The sequence below is a fragment of the Staurois parvus genome, unplaced genomic scaffold (genome assembly GCF_062004578.1).
Source record: "Staurois parvus isolate SC_StPar_1 unplaced genomic scaffold, SC_StPar_1.0 ptg000086l, whole genome shotgun sequence".
Lineage (NCBI taxonomy): Eukaryota > Metazoa > Chordata > Amphibia > Anura > Ranidae > Staurois > Staurois parvus.
The window spans coordinates 6,434,448-6,453,974 of record NW_028317882.1 but is presented as its reverse complement, the minus strand read 5'-3'; the positions used below and the strand labels follow the sequence as shown (position 1 = coordinate 6,453,974).

General features: G+C 40.4%; 1 protein-coding gene across 1 annotated transcript; it reads right to left on the bottom strand.

Annotated features, from left to right (window-relative positions):
* Positions 1-7,491: 7,491 nt before the first annotated feature.
* Positions 7,492-18,373, bottom strand: LOC149468495 (putative acidic leucine-rich nuclear phosphoprotein 32 family member C). The gene is made up of 7 exons (XM_089670005.1): positions 18,190-18,373; positions 13,669-13,818; positions 12,594-12,716; positions 10,595-10,784; positions 10,006-10,085; positions 9,868-9,919; positions 7,492-8,813 (listed from the first exon to the last, which is right to left on the bottom strand). Exons 1-7 carry the CDS (start codon positions 18,241-18,243, stop codon positions 8,728-8,730), a joined length of 735 nt encoding a protein of 244 aa, XP_089526131.1. The 5' UTR covers positions 18,244-18,373; the 3' UTR covers positions 7,492-8,727.
* Positions 18,374-19,527: the final 1,154 nt, after the last annotated feature.

Below are 19,527 nucleotides of genomic sequence, written 5' to 3'. Positions count from 1 at the left end.
GAGTCACACCAATGGCCTGCTGGAGGTCATTTTGTAGGGCTCTGGCCGTGCTCATCCTGTTGCTCTTTGCACAAAGGAGAAGATACTGGTCCCACTGCTGCGTAAGAACCTTCCAAGCCCCTGTCCAGCTCTCCTAAGGTGCCTGTCTTCTGGAATCTCATGCATGGTCTTTGAGCCTGTGCTGGGTGACACAGCAAACCTTCTGGCAATGGCATGGATGGATGTGCCAGCCTGGAGGCGTTGACTGCCTGTGCAACACGATAGGGTCCAGGTATCGCCTCATACTACTACCACCGACATAGACCCTAGCCCAATGCAAAAGTAGTGAAAACCAGTCAGAAAAGATGAGTAGGGAAAATGTCAGTGGCCTCCACCTATAAAACCATTCCTGTTTTCAGGATTGTCTCATTTTTGACAATCTAGTGGACCTGTTATTAATTTCATTAACACTAAAGCAGCCGATACTAATGGGCTCTTAGTTTTCTATTACTCTACTACACCTACTCAAATTAATTTGTCATGTAGAAATATAATTTATACCAAATCCATTGATTGATCTGGTTAGTGATGTTGGACTGCTATTATTTTTGAACACAATTATATCTCAGTTCAGTTCTCAGGAAAAAATCTTCTGTCCCAGTTTATGAAGCAGAGAACATTTGTTCTCAGAAGAAGTTTTTCCTCTGAGAACAGCTGAGATCTGGGTATAAGGGGGAGAGGCCACTTATCTCCTGAGATAATTGTGCAATTATCGATCACCTGAATTCAAACTGTAAAAATAGAGACCATACAATTATATGAAAATAAGCACTAACCACTAGTACTTTTTAAACAAACATTTTAGCACGAGTTATTTTAACAGACATTTTGGTGTAGTTTGTAATGCACGTCAATACTTTTTTAAAGAGCATTTTGATTTGGTTTTTATGCATATTTTGGCAAACTGCACATCTGCTAGCCACTTTTTGGTGCCATTAACAAATAACAGCACTGCAAATAGGACATGCATTTTTAATGCATTTCCATAATACATGTAAAAATTTGCCAAAATACGTGTTAAAAAAGCACCAAAATACACAAATGTCAACTCACATTTTTAAAAAAGGTTGAAAAAAGGCTACAAAAAAAAAAGCTTGTTTAAAAACTGCACCAAAAAGACCCCAAAAAGCCAAACTGAACTTTTTTTGGACATGGAGTGTTGTGTTTTTAATGCACATTGATAAAGTATCTGTCAACTGACAAAATGTGCAGCAAAATGCATGTCTAACAGCATTTGGAATGCCATTAACACACACAATTTATATCAATGGTCAACCACACTGGTGCTGATATTAAGAAGCTTTCTTTCTCACATCACAGCAGCTTCTTACCAAGATTCTCCAGCCCAGAGGTGGAGAATCTGGGACAGAGATATTTTAAAGTGATGGCCAGTGAGATTTTCAGATCTCACCTTCATAAACTGGCCATCTCTGTAAAAGTTAATGACAGAAGGGTGTGTGTGTCCTGTGATGAGAAGTGAAGAAAATGTTCTCTGCTCCTCAATTGGCTTCATAAACTGGCACACCTGAGAGATCAGCTGTGATCAACAGGATCTCAGATGTCAGTTTTATGAAAGTGAGAACCTAAGGCCTGCAGGATGCCTCTTTCTAAAGGACCATAAGGCCAGGTTCACATCTATGCATTTTTCAGAAACTCACTACAGTCCACTTAATGTGATTTTCTACGGGACACATTCAAATCTATGCATTTTCAGCCACAGCGTTTTTGAATAGGGCCAGGGACACTTTTTTTCAGCAGACTGCAACACGCATTAGGTGTGAAGCAGGCCTAAAACACTCTACAGATTAACACTTCCCTCTGACCTGTCCTAAAACAATGACAAATCTGTCTGTTCTGTCACACATGACTTAGAAGGTAATTAAAGCTCTAGGAACGCATAGGGTGTGAAAGGTCTACCCAAAAAGCAGCCAGGGGTGGACACCTCTGCCCAAATTCACAACTTAAAACCCACACAATTCATAAAATCCAACAGGACCAAGACACATTAATATATATATTTGGGGAATATCATACAGAACAAATCAAGATCATACGTGACTAAGCTAGCACATTCAAAAGGGGAGAAAGCATTCTTCTGTTGCCTGGGTGACAGACCCATCCAAAATACTGTCTGGTACAAATTATAATGCTGAACAATAATTACCAGTTTCCAGAATGCAACCTGTACCTAGTGGAAGATATTAGTATAAAACTGTATATGGGACTTGGATATAAACATTGTGACACCCACCTCTTAAAGGATAAGTTCACTTTTTGGAACATGTTAAAGGTTCCACCTGTTTTTAGGGTTAACATGTTCCCATAGCCACAGCAACCCTCTTTCTGACAAATAGTATGGGGAAACTTCTCCACCCACACAGCCACATTATTCATTCATAGACCTCTGTGAATAAACTGCAAGTCCCGACAGCGTCAGCTTGTAATTTTCAATGAACTACTGGTAGATATTTTTGACAGCAAGCTTCAATGAACTGCTTGCTCGTACATCCCATATGCAAGCAGATATTCGGACAGGTCTGCAGGAGCCCTGCATGGCATCAGTGATCTACTGATCACTGGTGCAATGCTTTTCAGGCTCCTGTAGAAGATAAATGCACTTTTTTTACCTGCATTTATTTTTGTGTAAAAGGTGAACCTGTCCTTTAAAACAGATGATTGGTCAGATGGTCTGTCAGCACTCTGATACTACAGAAAAAAAGTTAACAGCAGGACCTACCAAGCTCCTGTTTTACCATCAACGAAGGAAAATCTGTTATGAAAGCCGATAACATCTTGCTTATTGACTGAACTGTACTAAAATCAAGGACTTTGCAAGTACGCTTCATTATCAACCCCTTAAGTCTGTTGCTTTATTGCTGTTTCTTCATAACATTTTTTTTCCTTAAATATATTTGCACCATTGCCCTTTTCATTAGTAAACCATAGTTTGCAAATTGTTAAAACTGTCTCTGGCTTTTAAAGCAAACTAAAGAATCCCCATCTATTGGAAAGGGGTACTGTATATGACAAATCTTTGAATAGCTGACTGTGGTGACTGTACAGACACTTATCCTGAAATCATAGTTACTGCTAAGAATGGAGTTCCTCCTCAAAGGCGTGGTGGTAGCTTAAAGGGTTAATTACTAATTAAACACTTTAAGTCCACCCTATAACAGATTTAGTCCTCATGCACACTGGACATTTTTACAGCTGCTGTTTTTGGTTGAGTTTTCTTCTACAGCCAGTAAACTCCCCAGAATGTTATCCTATGTGTCCATGCACACAGACTAATCAACATTTTTTGGCAGGGGTGTTTTTTGGTTAGAAAAAAAAACCCCAGAACTAGTGTGTAAAAACGCTCCAACACTGAAAAAAAAAAAAGCTGCAAACTGGTGATATTTTTTGAGCAAAAAAAAAAAAAAATCTTTTGGTAAAAAGCTAAAAACAAAGCAAAAACACTTTAACATGACTTTACATAGCCAATGCTAGCAACATCATTGAAAACAGCCAGTGTGCATGGAGCCTTACCGCTACAGGGCAGAAGCTGGGTGCAAAACCACATATAAATGTGATTTTGCACTTCCACTGTAGGGGGCATATGCACACCACTGCTTCTGCTGTGATTGGATACAGCAGAAGCTAATAAACAGGTGCCAATTGACAAGCACTGGAACCCACTTACCACCAGAGCTATATTCTGTCAGCAGTTATATGCTAGATTCTTTCCCCTCATACACACAGGGTGTTTTTGTAGCCACTCTTAGGAGCATCAGGCTTTTTTTACTGCTTCCAAAAACAGCCCTCTGTTATCCCAAGTGTCCATTCACAGACTTAGCAGTAGCATTTACCAGCAGGAAAAACCCAGGGCTAGAGTGTCCACCAGCAGCAGCATTTTTTGACAGGGAAAAAAAAAAAAAAAAAGCTTGACACCTAAAAACACAAATGCATTTCAAAAGGCCAGAGTAAATTATTCTGGCCAATTAACACCCAAGCATTTTACTTTTGTGTCAAATACTTTTACAAGCATCAGCTGTTTTTTCTCCAAAAACACTGCTGCCAGGACAGTTTCTAGGCTTTAATTTTTCCATCCTGTGCACATGAAGCATAAGTTGCTGATTGCTGCCATTACCAGTATATACACACTGTAGGTTGTAGATGCTATAACATTTGCACAAACCAATCAATACCCATTGGAATTTTTTTTTTTTTTAACCAAAGACATGCAGCATAATACATTTTGTCCTAAATTTAAATTTAAGAACTAGTTTTACTTTATTGGATGTGTTATAGCAGGGATTTAAATTGACATTTTGTTCATTAGCACAAAAAATAAAGCACACAGGTGTCAAATACCACCATTGTTATTTAAGTGACAGCAGTGTTGGTACAACCCACTGGGTTAATGAAAACGTTGATCCAACTATGGTAGGTTTCCCAGTGCCAAGTTTGTAAAGGCACAGCAGCCCATTCATTTGAAGGGGCTGCTGTGTCTGCATTTCTTGCAAGGAAAAGGTCTCTTTTTTAAACAGCCATGTTTGCACCATGCAATTTTCACGCAAGGGAAACTGTACTGCATTTCAGAGCACGAGTGCCACAAGTCAATGGCACCCCTGCAGTTTCCATTGCAACACTGCATTGTGTGCAGCTGTAAGACTACAATTTACATGCATTCACAAATATGTACATAGCCAAGAATGCTGTGAAACAATGTGGAACTGCAGCCACAACTAGTTCTGGCACAGCAGAGAAAATATGGGCCACTGGCAGTTTTTTTGTATGTTTTGCAGATTTCTATCTTCCAGTAAAACCAGATCGGTATTCGTTTTTACTGGCTCTACAAAATGCTGCTATACCTGTGCTAGATACCAGCACCTGTGGATGCACTGATTGCTATAGGGGCTAAAATGATGGTTTGCACAACTGCCCATAAGCAGAGAATGAGCTCCTTGTTTGAGGTTCGTGGCAAAACAAGGACATGTAAATACCTACCCAGCAGTTAATGTGAAATCTGATTTAGAGGCAGGAATTTCAGTTTTCCTTTTGTGCTACTTTACTACAGCCTTAAAGTGGTTGTAAACCTCAGACATGAGGTATGAACAAAGCATATCCCTCTGTAGTGTGTAGTATATCCAAAGTGCTAAGTGGCATTTGTTAGTCTTATTCCTTTGCTATAAGTCACTTATGGCAATTTTTCCCCAACACCAAGTGAAACATTGTGACAAGAATGGCACAGCCTATGATTGACAGCCTTTGTTCTGTTGTATGTAAGGGACATGTCCTTCCCCCACCAATCAGCTCCCAGAGCCCTCCTTACTGATAACTTCAGCTTACCCACCACCCCTTGCTTTCCAGAGCTGAGAACTCGTGTGAAAAAAACAGCAGTATGAATAGAGGTAGGAAAAGAACGGAACAGGTACAACTAATGTAAGAGTTTCAGGTCCATCTGAGGCCAGTCACTTCACTGGGTATATGTAAGGGTTTACATCCACTTTAATTGGTGTGCCATTCCCCTCATTTAGTGTGCTCAAATTAGTTTGGGCAGTAAAACTCCAAATGATCCACAATATTACCACCCCCAAACCACTACCCTCTTAGCTGCAGAATTTTACACCTCACTGTTCAGTGGGTGCTACTGCCTCTAACCCTTTGTGGTTGTTGGGTGCTAGGGCAGGGTACATGAGGTTAATCGCTTTCCCACCACACGTGATTTTGCATTTCCGGGTAGGGGGTGCACACACCCTACTCACGCTGCCATTTGCAGTCATCACCGTGTCCCACCCAGTAATTACCGATCATTTCTGACAGGGAGGACTGTTTTGTTTACCAACAGTCCTCCCCGTCAGCTTGGGCACACTGCTCTGGATGGCTGTGCACAGCCATCCAGAGCAGAGCAATTACAGTGAAGCACACAGACTGCACCCCCCCAGTAATATAATCTCTGCACAGTTAACCCTTTGATCACCCCCTCATGTTAACCCCTTCCTGCCCAGTGCCATTAGTACAGTGTCCATGCTTTTTTTTTTAGCACTGACCACTGTATTGGTGTCACAGGGGATGTCAGTGGCACCACGTCAGTTCCCCCCAGTGTCAGAATGCCTGCGCCGCAGTCTCGCTACAAGTCGCTGATTGCCGCCAATAATAAAAAAGTTCCAGTACATGTCACCATTTGTAAACGCTATAACTTTCACGTAAAAAAAATGTACACATATTGGGATTTTTAGCAGACGTGTAGCAGAATACATTTTGGCCTAAATGATGAAATTTGATTTTAAATTTTTTAATGGACATGGTCAGGTTTTTTTTTTCATAGTGCAAAATATAAAAATCGCACATGCGATCAAATACCACCGAAAGAAAGCTCAATTTGTGGGAAAGAAAATGTAGATTTCATTTGAGTGCAGTGTTGCATGACTCTGCAATTGACAGTTAAAGTAACACCATAATGCAAAAAATGGCCTGGTAAGGAAGGGGGTGGGGCTAAATCCTCAGGAGGGCAAGTGGTTAAAAGGCAGCAGCAATACAATATCACCTGTCAAATGCTCTAAGAGTTCTGAATGTGAATTCCTCTCCACAGAGCAAAGCTGTGTGAACAAGCCCTTTAAAGTGGCCTTTGCTTTGTCATGGTGACAGGCCAGAACAGTATCTTTCTGGACATGACATTAAAGAGCAGATATGATATTCTTGCATCCTCATTCTAGCCAAAGCTAGAAAAAGTTTTAGCTGAAACGAAGGCTTTGGGAGCCATGAGTTTTCACAAAAGAACTTGGGCTAACTTTTTTCCTCACTACTGTACAATGGACAGGTTTCTGGTATGTGAACAGACTTTCAAGTAGAGAACTACATACTCCATAACCACAGGTATCCAAAGATTTATAAGTACGTGCTGATACATTCAAATACTTAGGGCTCAGCCACACCAGCTCAAACTCCAAAACATGCTATTTAGCAGGATGATCTGTTTAGGGGCAGCGAAAGGTGGCCCCTTGCATTGTTCAACACAATTCACCATTTGTCGCTTTGACATTTTAATAAAGTTATTTTCACTTCTATGCACTGAAGCAAAGAATATAGTTAGCCCTATGGGCATTCCTTTCAGACAAAAGTTTTGAAATGCCTTCCTGTACACAAACCCAACAGCATGGACAGTATGTAAAAATATTCTCTTTATAGAACATTAGCCAAATGTTCAGTATTTAACAAGACAGCACACTGTCCCTAGAGGCAGATTTTCCCCTCAAATATAACCTAACCATGAATGAGGTGATGGTGCAAGAAACCACCAAAGGTAGATTTTGGCATGAAAATAAGCCTAAAGCAAACTGCACAAGATTAGCCTCGGCATAAAAAAAAGCTTAAAGCTTCAGAGGAAAAAAAAAGGAGTTTCTCAGATCTACCATTTTACAGATCCCCCCACTATACATCAATTAAATCCCAGTAAAAAGACAAGCAATCTAAAAACCCCAAAATATTTTTTTTTATTAAAAAGGCTTTCTGCAACAACTAGATACAAAAAACAGGGGCATTCCATAGGTCAAAAGTTTTAAATTTCTTACCCAAAGTGATTCCCACAACCCCAAATGGCCAGAGAACTGTAATCATGTGAAACTGCCACTTTATAGCATTCTGAAAGCCATGATAGACCCCTTCTGTACTGGGACTTACAAGGGCCAAGTCAGCACAACACTGCTAATAAGCAATGAAATACTCTTGCAACCAACACTTTATGGTCATGTACACACAAACAAAAGAAAAAAAAAAAAAAAGTGTCGAATAGGACACCACTGACCCATCTGTTGCTTTAGATGTGAAAGGGCCATTGCTAGCTGAAGCAATGTGCTCAAGGTATGGAATATTTTAATAGGGCACATCAGTGACCTTGCAAAAGAAACTGCAACCAAGGCTTTAAGTTGTTACAGCTACCTAGAAAATTGATTACTTCTGTACAGAAAATCTGGTTGTTCAAAGCAACACTTTCACTCTTTAAAAAAATAAATGGCCTATTAAGTTCTGGACTGATCCTTACCAATTCCAGCTCTCAGAACCTGAAAAACCCACTACCTTGAACGATGTGTTTTATATTTATAAGTAGGTAGGTTTCAGCAGTATTAACCACCACATCAAATGTGTCAGGTGGGAAGTAATTTAAACTGTTGAAAAGACAAAGCTTGTAATTGTACAATTTCAATGGAAATCTTATTGCCAAAATACGCAAAATGTTAATCATATACATGTATCTGGAGATAAAGCAGAACACATTGACATTAAGGCATGACTTAAACACAAAAGGATGCAGGATAGAGGGAGGGAGACTGTCTTTGGAATCATCCTCAGATTTAAACAGCCGTGCACCATTCACAGATCAGAGGAACCACAGAACTTTCACAGAAAATTCCAGGGTAAGAGGGTTAAAAAAATGGGGTAAGGGAGTGGAGGGCGTCCTACGATCTGACACCGCAAATAGCTCAGGTGGCCATCTTTAAATATAAAGCGGCAAACAAAAATCTCTCATTCAGACCATAATAGTCTCATCTCTCAACCCTACACATCTACACAAAAAGGGAAAAACAAAAAAGTTGAACAGGGTGGCGGTGAACAGCGGTATACAGTGACCCATCAGCAGACACTGTCACATGCACTGGTGGCCAGCCCAGACAGTCCATATAAAAAGATCCAGTAGCCTTTTGAATTTTATTCATCATCTTCTTCCTCCTCATCAAAGTCCTCCTCTCCTTCGTCTTCCAAATCCCTTTTTCGTTTTTCTCCCTGGGGTACATCTGCAAATACAGAAGATAATTGGAGAAAGCTATAACTTTTTAATGAGCCCTTTAAAAAAGGTAAATATGTCAATTTGTTTACAAACCATAATTCATGATTTCTCACAGAAGGTGAATAATTTTACACTTCATGGACAGACTCAGACCCAAGCCAGAATACCCACAAACCTAAAAAAATCACCTATATGCTCGAAAGCTTTTCTGAACATTCAACTTAGGAGAGAAACCCATATCCATTAACAGCAGTTTATGAAAATGTACTCCTAAAGGTGGCAAGAAACCCAAAACCAAAAGTGTAACACATTGCAGCTTACCAATCCAATGTGGTGGCTGCATTAGTTTAGGCGTTTAGTTTCCCATTCTGGATGAAAGTACAGGGTGTCAATTCTGGACAGCACTGTCTAGGGCAGGGGTGGGCAAACTTTTTGACTTGAGGGCCGCAATGGGTTCATATATTGGACCCGGGGGCCGGACCAAGAGTAGATGAATGATGTGTATGTGTTATCCATAGTAAGTATAGTAATATTCCCCCATAGTAATTCATCCCCCCTATAGTAATTCATCCCCCCATATTAAGTCCCCAAGTCCCCCCTGTGTCAATTCACTTACCTTTGCTCCGCGCGTTCCTCTCGCCGTTTTCCCGCGCCGTTCCGGTGTAGCATGAAAATCTGTCTCCTATGAGGATCTGTCCCCCTCGACGTATCTGCGCATGTGCCAGTTTCAGGCATTAGCAGCTGATCTGCGATCTCCGGCACATGCGCAGATACGTCGAGGGGGACAGATCCTCATAGGAGACAGATTTTCATGCTACACCGGTCTTCAGGGCGGACTGAGAGGAGCCTAGCTCCGCCGGGCCGTATACGGCCCGCAGTTTGCCCATTGCTGGTCTAGGGGAATGCTAGATGTACCAGCAGATTTAGATGCACTAACTGAAGCCAAACAGCTACAGCAGTTTTCTTTTGGGATAAATGTTTAATAAAAAGGTGATCATTGTAAAAACTTGAGGGTGGTATACAGGCTCTAGTTTTTCCCTTTTTATCCTCAATTAACATACCGTCATCTTCATCTTCCTCCTCTTCTCCTTCCTCCTCTTCTTCCACATCCTCCTGTAATATGAAAAACAAGTTAGCAAGAGGAAAAATTATATGCATAGCATTTCCAAGCAACGCAAATTATCCAGTGAGAAACTCACCTCATCATCCACTCCATCTTCATCCTCCTCATCAAGTTCATCTTCATCAAGTTCTTCCTCATCTTCATCATCCTCTCCATCTATTAGGGTCAATACAAAGGACGTTTTAAACTACACATATATATATAGCAATATCTTTTGTACAAAGCTTCCTTCAATTTCCTGTAATTCTACCCCCCAAATCAGGAAGACATGCAAGGTCACAAGACAGAACTAACCTCGTAGAAATGAAAGAATATACAAAATCAAGCAAAAGCAATTATGGTGCCTACATAGACCATAACAGGTTAGTTCACAACTATTTTAAGTAGATCTCTCTATTTTTAGCTATAATTTAGAAGGTTAGAATCTAAGAAATGTCAGCAGCGCACATCCCTGGGAGATGTAGCACTTGTTCTAACCTTTCCCAAAACAATCTACAAAGTTATACATTAAACCCTTGAATCCAACATTACAGGTTTCCTCCTCTGCATTTAAAAAGCCTTTAGTGGTTCTAACGTGCGCTACATAAAATCACCAAACTTGTCACAAGTTCCATTCTTTGTGACAGCTGCTATGAAGAGTGAAATAAATTAAACCAAGCTCTAACCTTCTCCATTTTCATCTGCATCTTCTCCATCTGGTTCTGGGTCGGAATCTGGAGCTTCCTGGTCATCAGCATCAAAGCCATCTAGGTAAGTTAGCTGCGGCAGCAATGCGAATACACTCTCTCTGTAGTTATTCAGCATTGTCACTTCGCAGTTGAACAGGTCTAAACTCATGAGATGAGTTAGTTTTTTCTGTAAACAGAAAAAATGAGTGAATTCTAGACACGACATTGACGCACTGCTTTGCACTTATGCATTTTTGTTTAATGCCTCTTCATTTCACATGTTTTATACTAGCATTGTGCATAAAAATGCTCATATTATAACTACCCTGGACAACTGAACAGGAATGCAAGATGTGCTCACCACCTGTGGAAGGTATAGTTTACTAGCAATAAGTCAACCTGTGTTCATAAGCACATTTTACAGATTTAAAAAAAAAAAAAAACTCCTATGCACATAACTATTGTAGTCCTTGACATAGCACAAACTCTAGCTGTCTCTGCTTTCACAGGCAGGCTACAGCCACTGAATTACTCAAATCAAATTGCCTTTTCACTAAATACAGAGGCAGATGTCTGCAGCTGAAAACAGGCTGCCATGGCACTTGGGACAGACCAAAATTATGCATATGAAGCTTAATTTAGCAGGGATGTTGAATTCCTATAGGCAGATGCCCAGGACATGCAGTTTCGGACTTTTTTTTATACTTAGCCCTGCTGCGGGCAAGCAGGTTTAGACCCACCCTCATGTTGCCTTCTGCAGGCTGTCCCCATCGACAAGGCGGCGTTTCCGCCGGCTGATCATAGAGGAGGCAGTGACAGAACCCACTGTGGAGCATGCCAGGTAAAGATCAGTACCTTCTCCCCCAGCAGAGAACAGGCAGCTCCCCAGCATCACACTTATCCCTGACCAAGGTTGAGCCTGCAGCAAGGATTGCAGTGATTGGGTGAACTTGAGGGGGTGTGGCTGGACTGAGGCGATCACTCCTTTCCACAGGTTTGCTGTTGTGAAAGAAGGCTGCAGGACTGGTATGGGAAAGTGACCCGCTGTGGGACCATAATAAAGGGCCTTCGTATCAGTGGGAATGGAGATAAAAAAATGCAACACCCACCAATTTATTCTCTAGGGCCTCCGCTTTAAATAAAAAAAAAAATGTTTGGAGATTCTAAGATTTTCTAGCAAAGAATAAAAAACATTAAAAGGTTAAGCAGTCATAAAACCCCTTTAGTTTTTAAAAGCACCTCTGCCTAATAAACAGCAACCCTTTATGTCCATTCTCAGAAATTTTTTATTTTTTTTTTATCGGGGCAAGTAGATTGGGGCCCAGATTTAGTCCTTGGACAAGTAGTTTTTTTTAATTTCCACACCAGATTTAGTATCTCATTCAGAATCATACCCTTATGAATAGGCATTGTTCAAGTAGTTTAAAATCATTTTTATGATATTACACTAGGCTGGAGTCTTTTTGTCTGTTAGCCCCTGAATATCATGGGACCATTTGCTACTGTGAGGAAGGCAAGATTCACACCTTTTCACCAAGATGGCTTGTGCCTTAGAACAATGCAGGTTTTTGAATCGTGAAACTTTAGTTTACTGAAATGTGCTGTATACTAGGCAGATGTATAGGAATTTTTTCCTGTGTTTTGTTTAGATTAAACCTTTTTTTCACATTTAGTTTCACATCAACTATTTTGAAACATCCTTTGCAAGGTTTAATCATAGAAAGCTGCAGCACAAGCATTGCTGGGTGTCTTGCACAAGTTAATATACTGCTATTCTATTTTATAATTCGCACTCCAAGTTACAGCACATTACAACACCATGAAGTACATTGTGTCAAAAGAAAAGGCACAGGCATTTGTCTATGCTGGCAGTCTGTTCAATTAAATGGGCTACCTTACTGCAATGTGTGCGAATGCAACACCTATGAAGGAGCCAAAAGGGTTATTGTATCCCTTTAAAAGCTAACAAAACCCAAAATGAAGACTAAAAACTCACCAGAGGCTCAAGTGTGTTAATGTCCTTAATTTTATTTCCACTGAGGTTTAGGTGCGTCAGGTTTGGTGTTTTCTCTGCAAGAACCTCTAAACCTCCAGAAATCCGGTTGTCACTGAGTTCAAGCTGGGGAAAGATTTTAAAAAAGGACAAATTAAAAAAAAAAAAAAAAAAAAGAGAAAATTCAAAATTCACTTTTCAACTGAAGTTGAACATGGTCATGTAAATTTTAAAGTTAGTTTTTGCTTTTGAAATGTTCTACTTATCTGCTCTGTGCAATGGTATTTCACAGAGCAGCCCTGATCCTCTTCACATGTCCCCCACCAGGGCTCTTTTCAGTGTGCCATTATAGGAAGCCGCTTCCTACCCTGGCACACCTGCATGCTTTCCATTTGCAGTGAGGCTCAGCCCTGTCCCCTCACAGAATGTTATTGACAGCAGCAGGAGTCAAGCGCTCCCATTGTCAACCTTCCCCATGAAAGGAGCCAGGAGAACTGCTGCTCTTGTGCACATTGCTGGATCCAGATTGGGCTCAAGCCAAGTATAAGGGGGGCTGCAGAAGTTTTTTTTTTTTACCTTAAGGAATGAAGGTAATGCCTGCCTTTACCATTTTAAGATGGCAGTATAAAGGTATTTTGAGTTCATATACCTCTTCCAAAACATTTATCTAGAAAGAATTGGGAAATTGGGTCATTTCTAAAGACAATAGTGTGTCCAAAACACTCTGGGAAGGATAGCAAATGTAAAGCATTGCTGAAAATAAAAACATTCGAAATATGGCGAGCTTATACAGATATCTAATTAAATTTGTTTTTGCAAGAATCCACCATAAACCAATTCTAAAAAAATGAATGCTGGAAGCCTGCTTTCTACACAGTTAATCACAAGCCTAAAAAGGAGCAACAGACATGCCCATGCATGTGAAAGTTTCATTCAGTCACATCCAGTGAGATCAGCTGGAAGGAAAGAAAACAGGCATCCACTGTATGTACATCTTGCTCTAACTCCCCTGCATATCCAGTAAACCATTTACATATTCACTCATGGGAGTTTAAAAGTAGTTCAAACCATAACTAACCTTCTTTAATTTCTCGAGTTTTGGAAGATTGGACACAGATAATAAGTTGATATTGATCATACTCAGGAACTCCAAGTTCACAAAGTCTGCTGTGAGGCCTGTAATTTTGCCATCATCTGAGCGGCAGTTATCCAAAACCATCTCTTTAACCTGCAAACAGGGAAAAAGCAAAATATTCACAAACTGTAAATATATGCATGTAAACATTAAAAAAATGTAAATGTATGCAAGCAACACTGATTGGGCAAAATATCAAAATGAATGTCTAATACAGCAACCACTTTACAAAACAGAAGATGGCTCTGAAGCAATTGAACAGACTTTAAAAATAAGTGTAGTAATGCAGTCAGTCCAGTCTAATGAGATTCCTCCCCTCTATGGGTTGGGCAGAGATCAGACAACGCCGAACCATGTATTCAGGCAGAGGCAGTGTCATGACACCATTTTATGAACTGCCAGATCCCAATTCCCAGTTCCTGAACAAACAGAACATTAGTCTGACTACACTAAAGCTACTGTGTCACCATAACAGCTACCAAGTCAACTACACAATGACTACATGTAAAATGTCCACAACACCTACTTGCTCAGGTTTACTATCAAGTGTGTGCTTCCAGAAATCCCCAGACCATATACATACAGCACATAGTAAGGTAGCAATCAGAGTATACAGATTCTAAGTAAAAGCTGTTCAACTACTGTTTTTACCACTTTAGAGTGTACACAAGGTTTTTTTTTTTTTGGGGGGGGGGGGTCTGCACAGCAAGCAAAAGTACTAATTTCTGCTTTGCCCAACAAATGACAAAACGTGAATTTTTCTACTTCGTGTAAGATTGTAATTGATACACTAAGGCTATGGATAATTAAAAACCCTGAATAACCTCACTATGCTGTTCAAAGGAAGCAGTGACTAGTAAACAAGTACCACCACCCATTGCATACTTGTTTCACATATGTAGATCAGCCAGGCAACTAGCATTGTTGGAGGGAATGGCAAGTTCCCTAAATATTGGATATTAAGACATCAACTGCACACCTATGGTGAAGATTCTCTAGTCACATATCCGTGTCAGAAAGATTTAAGGTGTGCCTGTTTGAACAGCAGGTGTTTCATGCAATCACCTAAAACCACCAAATACTTCAGGTCGATTTTTCAAAATTGCTAGAAACCAAGTGCTTCCAGTATAAATTTCTACATTGAACTTTGGCTTGATCCTTCCGCAATGCAAACCTCCAAAGTGGGCAATATGAATTCCCATCACGCCTACTGAGCTGTATACAAATACATTTAAGGCAGTGAGTGGTTTGAATCGCAAACCATTGCACTGAATAAAGCACTGCATGCAGTACATTTCAGCACACACCACAGCAATGCTATGTTAACTGGAACCATAGAAAGGACATTTTGCCTTGTCCATTTCTGGTGTGAATACACACACTGAATCCCTACAGATAACTAGTGCCATGTGCCAAACTAGCGCCATGTGCTAGCAACTCACATCAGTGCCTTCTTTCATTGTATCTGAAACCATGTCGGTTATCCAACCAAAGATTTTACCATATTCAAGTTAAGTAAACAGTTATTACAGTATCAAAAAATCCAAAAGAGCCAAATTCAGTTCACCTTATGTGTTGGAAAGTAGTGTAGCCACCATAAAATGCCTCTTAAGTCTTCATGCACATGGGGTGTTTTGATAACGCTGGTAAACTTAGCTGTGTAAAGTCACGGTAAAAACTGAGTTTTTTAGCATATCGTATTAGCGTTTGCGCTTTAGCCGAAAAAAAAAACTTTGGTCAAAAAAGGCCCAAAACGCCGGTTTGTAGCGTTTTACCACATTTTTATAGCTTAAACACTCCTCTAGAAACCCACTAGCCCTGGTTTTTTTCCCCCAGACAAAAAACGATTACTGTGTGTGCATGGACACATAGGAAAACATGCTGGGGGGTTTACTAGCTGTAGAAAAAAAATCAAAAGCCAAAACCAGCAGCTGTAAAAACGTCCAGTGTACATGAGGACTTAAAAGTAGCAAACATACTGTATATACTTCATTTGTAATTCAAAGTTTAATTTTCATGCATTGATGCTGACTTCACCATTAGCCAGTAAACCAGATTCAATATTCAGATTAAAAAAAAACATTGTGTGTGAAATACTGCTGAAAGTGTGGGGTTTAAGTGATACAATTTACTGGTAAAACAAAGTTATTGACAAGCTTTTGTGAACTTGGATTCTCTTCCCCCCAAAAGCTTGTAACTTAAATACTTGTGTTAGCCAATAAAGGTTATCACTGGCTGGGATCACACTGGAGCTTTAGGCGTGTTTTGTACATGTGTTTAGGCATGAGCATTGGTTTTATCCAACTGAAAGCTAGTTACGAGACAAGAAAAATGCAAGAGGATCGAGTGTTGTAGCCTACATGAAAGCTAGATCATGAGAAGCTATAACTCAAGGTTTGAGCGTAAAAAAAAACAAAAAAAAAAAACACAACTTCCCCTAAAGTAGTTGATGCACTGCAACACAATGCTCAGGTGCAAATGGGCATTGTTGAACATAATGAGATGGGGAGGGCTTCTGGAAACTAGCTTCAGACCACTCAGGTGTGAACTGGGCCTCAAACTAACATTTCAGCATTAACTGAAAGCCAACACCATACAAAACTTTACAAATGTAAAAAACCCAGACAGAATGAAAGAAATGGAAAAGTGAAAAAAAAATCCCCCCAAAAACAAGATAAAAAGCCAAAAAAGTAGATAAAAACGTAATAAAAAAAAAGGCTAGAAGTTTAAAAAAGGCAGATAAAAATGTAAAAAAAAAAAAAGGCAGATAAAAATGTAAAAAAAAAAAAAGGCAGATAAAAATTGTAAAAAAAAAAAAAGGCAGATAAAAATTGTAAAAAAAAAGGCAGATAAAAATTGTAAAAAAAAAGGCAGATAAAAATTGTAAAAAAAAAGGCAGATAAAAATTGTAAAAAAAAGGCAGAGAACAATTGTAAAAAAAAGGCAGAGAACAATTGTAAAAAAAAAAAAGGCAGATAAAAATGTAAAAAAAAAAAGGCAGATAAAAATGTAAAAAAAAAGGCAGATAAAAATGTAAAAAAAAAGGCAGATAAAAATGTAAAAAAAAAGGCAGATAAAAATTGTAAAAAAAAGGCAGATAACAATTGTAAAAAAAAGGCAGATAACAATTGTAAAAAAAAGGCAGATAACAATTGTAAAAAAAAAAAAAAAGGCAGATAAAAATGTAAAAAGGGTAAAGAAAAAAAGATAAAAATGTAAAAAAATATATATATATATATATATATATATATAAAAAGCAGAACACAACTTGAAGAAAAAAAGCCAAATCCCGCAGGAAAAAAGCCCACCAATAAAAGAAAGCCATGCTGCTGAAGTGAAAGGATATGGGCATAGCTAGACGAGTTTTACCAAGGCTATCGGTTTCCACGCCTGCCTACTTTGAATGGCCTAAACGTAGACCTCTATACCCCCGATGGATTCAGCAAACCCCATCGGAAGTTAGACCATGTGAATGAGATTGAGGTTCTGGAATGTTTCCCTGTACACTAAAAGTCCAGCAAAAACTGAAGGGAAATGAGTGAACAGCAGACCTGCCTCCCTCCCAGTAGCAGCCATACTTGATGTGAGGCTTCCATTACACTACACTCCTACAAGGAGAACCAGCCATGCTTTGACGATGTAACTGAAGCCAACATGCTAGAAACAGGGAGAGAGCAGAAAACAAGTCATTCGAGGGATCTCCCTTTAAATGTGGCAATCCTGACCCCTCCATTTTATTTTGGGATCCTTTGATTCCTGTGAGCAGCAGAAAGCTGAAAAGTTGTGTTGGTTCCAAGGCAGGCAACAGGCAGGGCTAGCAGTGACAAAGCCTCCCCCTCCCGTCTCCCAGTGGCAGGCGATGGAGCCATGATGAGACATGGAGGAGAAGTTGGAAGGAGGGCAGGCCGCCTGTGTCATGGAGAGAGTGTGGTGCTGCCGCCTCATGGAGGAGCCACCCAGCATGGAGGGAGCAGAGCGCACCCTCCACACGTTGTGAGCGGCATTAGAACTACTTAGTTCTCGTCCCCCACCTCATGGCGGTCAGAACACACACGGAGGAGGGGGAAGGCGGGAAGGAACCTGCTCGGCTCTGAATGACGGAGCGAGGACACAAGTAACGTGTGCGGCGGATAAAGGCCGGCCCGGCGGGCACGGTGTCCCCCTCAGGTGTGAGGAGATTAGAGCGGGTGCCTGCACAGGACGGCCAGAGCGCCTAGACCTCGAGGAGCCCGCCTCTCTCCCGGCATGGCCGCCCGCTCAGCAGAGTTTATGGCCAGCCACGTGTTTTCAGGAACTGGAATGGCCGGCCACATACACACACGGCTTCCTCCCAGCACCGAGCTCCCCGCCACATCACGTGCCCGCCGCCCTCATCAGAGCCCGGCCATGGCCCATTTCCCCCCCTCAGAGCACGGAACCAGCACGAAGAAGCAACGCATCCCACAGGCACTGAACGCCACTTACCTCAGCCGCCTTCCTGTTCCTCAGCTCCAAGGTGAGCCTCTTCTTCATGTCCATGGCGACTTAGAGCGCTTTACGGGCGAAAAAGAGCCAAGTTGTAAAAAATGTAGAAATAATTAAAAGAGGGGGCTCGTCTGCTCCTCTTTATATAGGAACGGCGCCAAAGACACAAAGGAGGGGTTTGGTTCTAGGGCGGGAGGAGAGAGACAAACCCGCCACACTGACCTCTACAGGACGAGCCGCGTCATCACAGCCTGCCCTCTATAGGCCAGCACGGGGCCAAAGCCGGAGATGGGGGAACAATAAAGACTTTATTTAAAACGCAAGAGAACAGCATGGGGAAGCCATATGGCGCCTTTCACAACAATGATGGGGGAAGCGAACTCCAAATGGCGATACACGCATGGCGCCCGACCAAGTAGGCGATCTTGAGGGGGTTCTGGGGCTGAGAATAACACCGCGATGAGGCCAGATGATCGGACTGATCGTCTTCACCATGAAAAAACACATGGCTGCCAGCGCCACGAGGAAATTGCTGCTTTTATTATTAATCCAACGTGGGATTGTTGTGTTAGATTGGGACTGCTTGGAGGGCAATGACTGTAACAAATCTAAGGACCAGGGTCACCTCTATGATTGGGGGGATGATTACAATGTTACTTTTCACTCGGCAACTTTTACAAGAAACTTTTCCACTGACAGCTGCAATACAGAGGAGACATTGTCCTCCATTCTTAGGGTACATGGAGATTACAGGATACATATACATTAGTGTAGATTACACTATACAGTATAGATATGGATTACAATATAGATTATACAGTATAGAAATGGATTAGATTGTAGATTATACTGTACAGTATAGACATGGATTACAATATATATTATACAGTATAGACATGTATTAGATTGTAGATTATAATATACAGTATAGACATGGATTACATTGTAGATTATACTATACAGTATAGACATGGATTAGAATATACTATACAGTATAGACATGGATTAGATTGTAGATTATACTGTACAGTATAGACATGGATTACATTGTAGATTATACTATACCGTATAGATATGGATTACATTGCAGTTTACCATATAGATTACACTATACAGTATAGATATGGATTACAATATAGATTATACAGTATAGAAATGGATTAGATTGTAGATTATACTGTACAGTATACACATGGATTAGATTGTAGATTTTACTATACAGTATAGACATGGATTACATTGTAGATTATACTATACCGTATAGATATGGATTACATTGCAGATTACCATATAGATTACACTATACAGTATAGATATGGATTACAATATAGATTATAC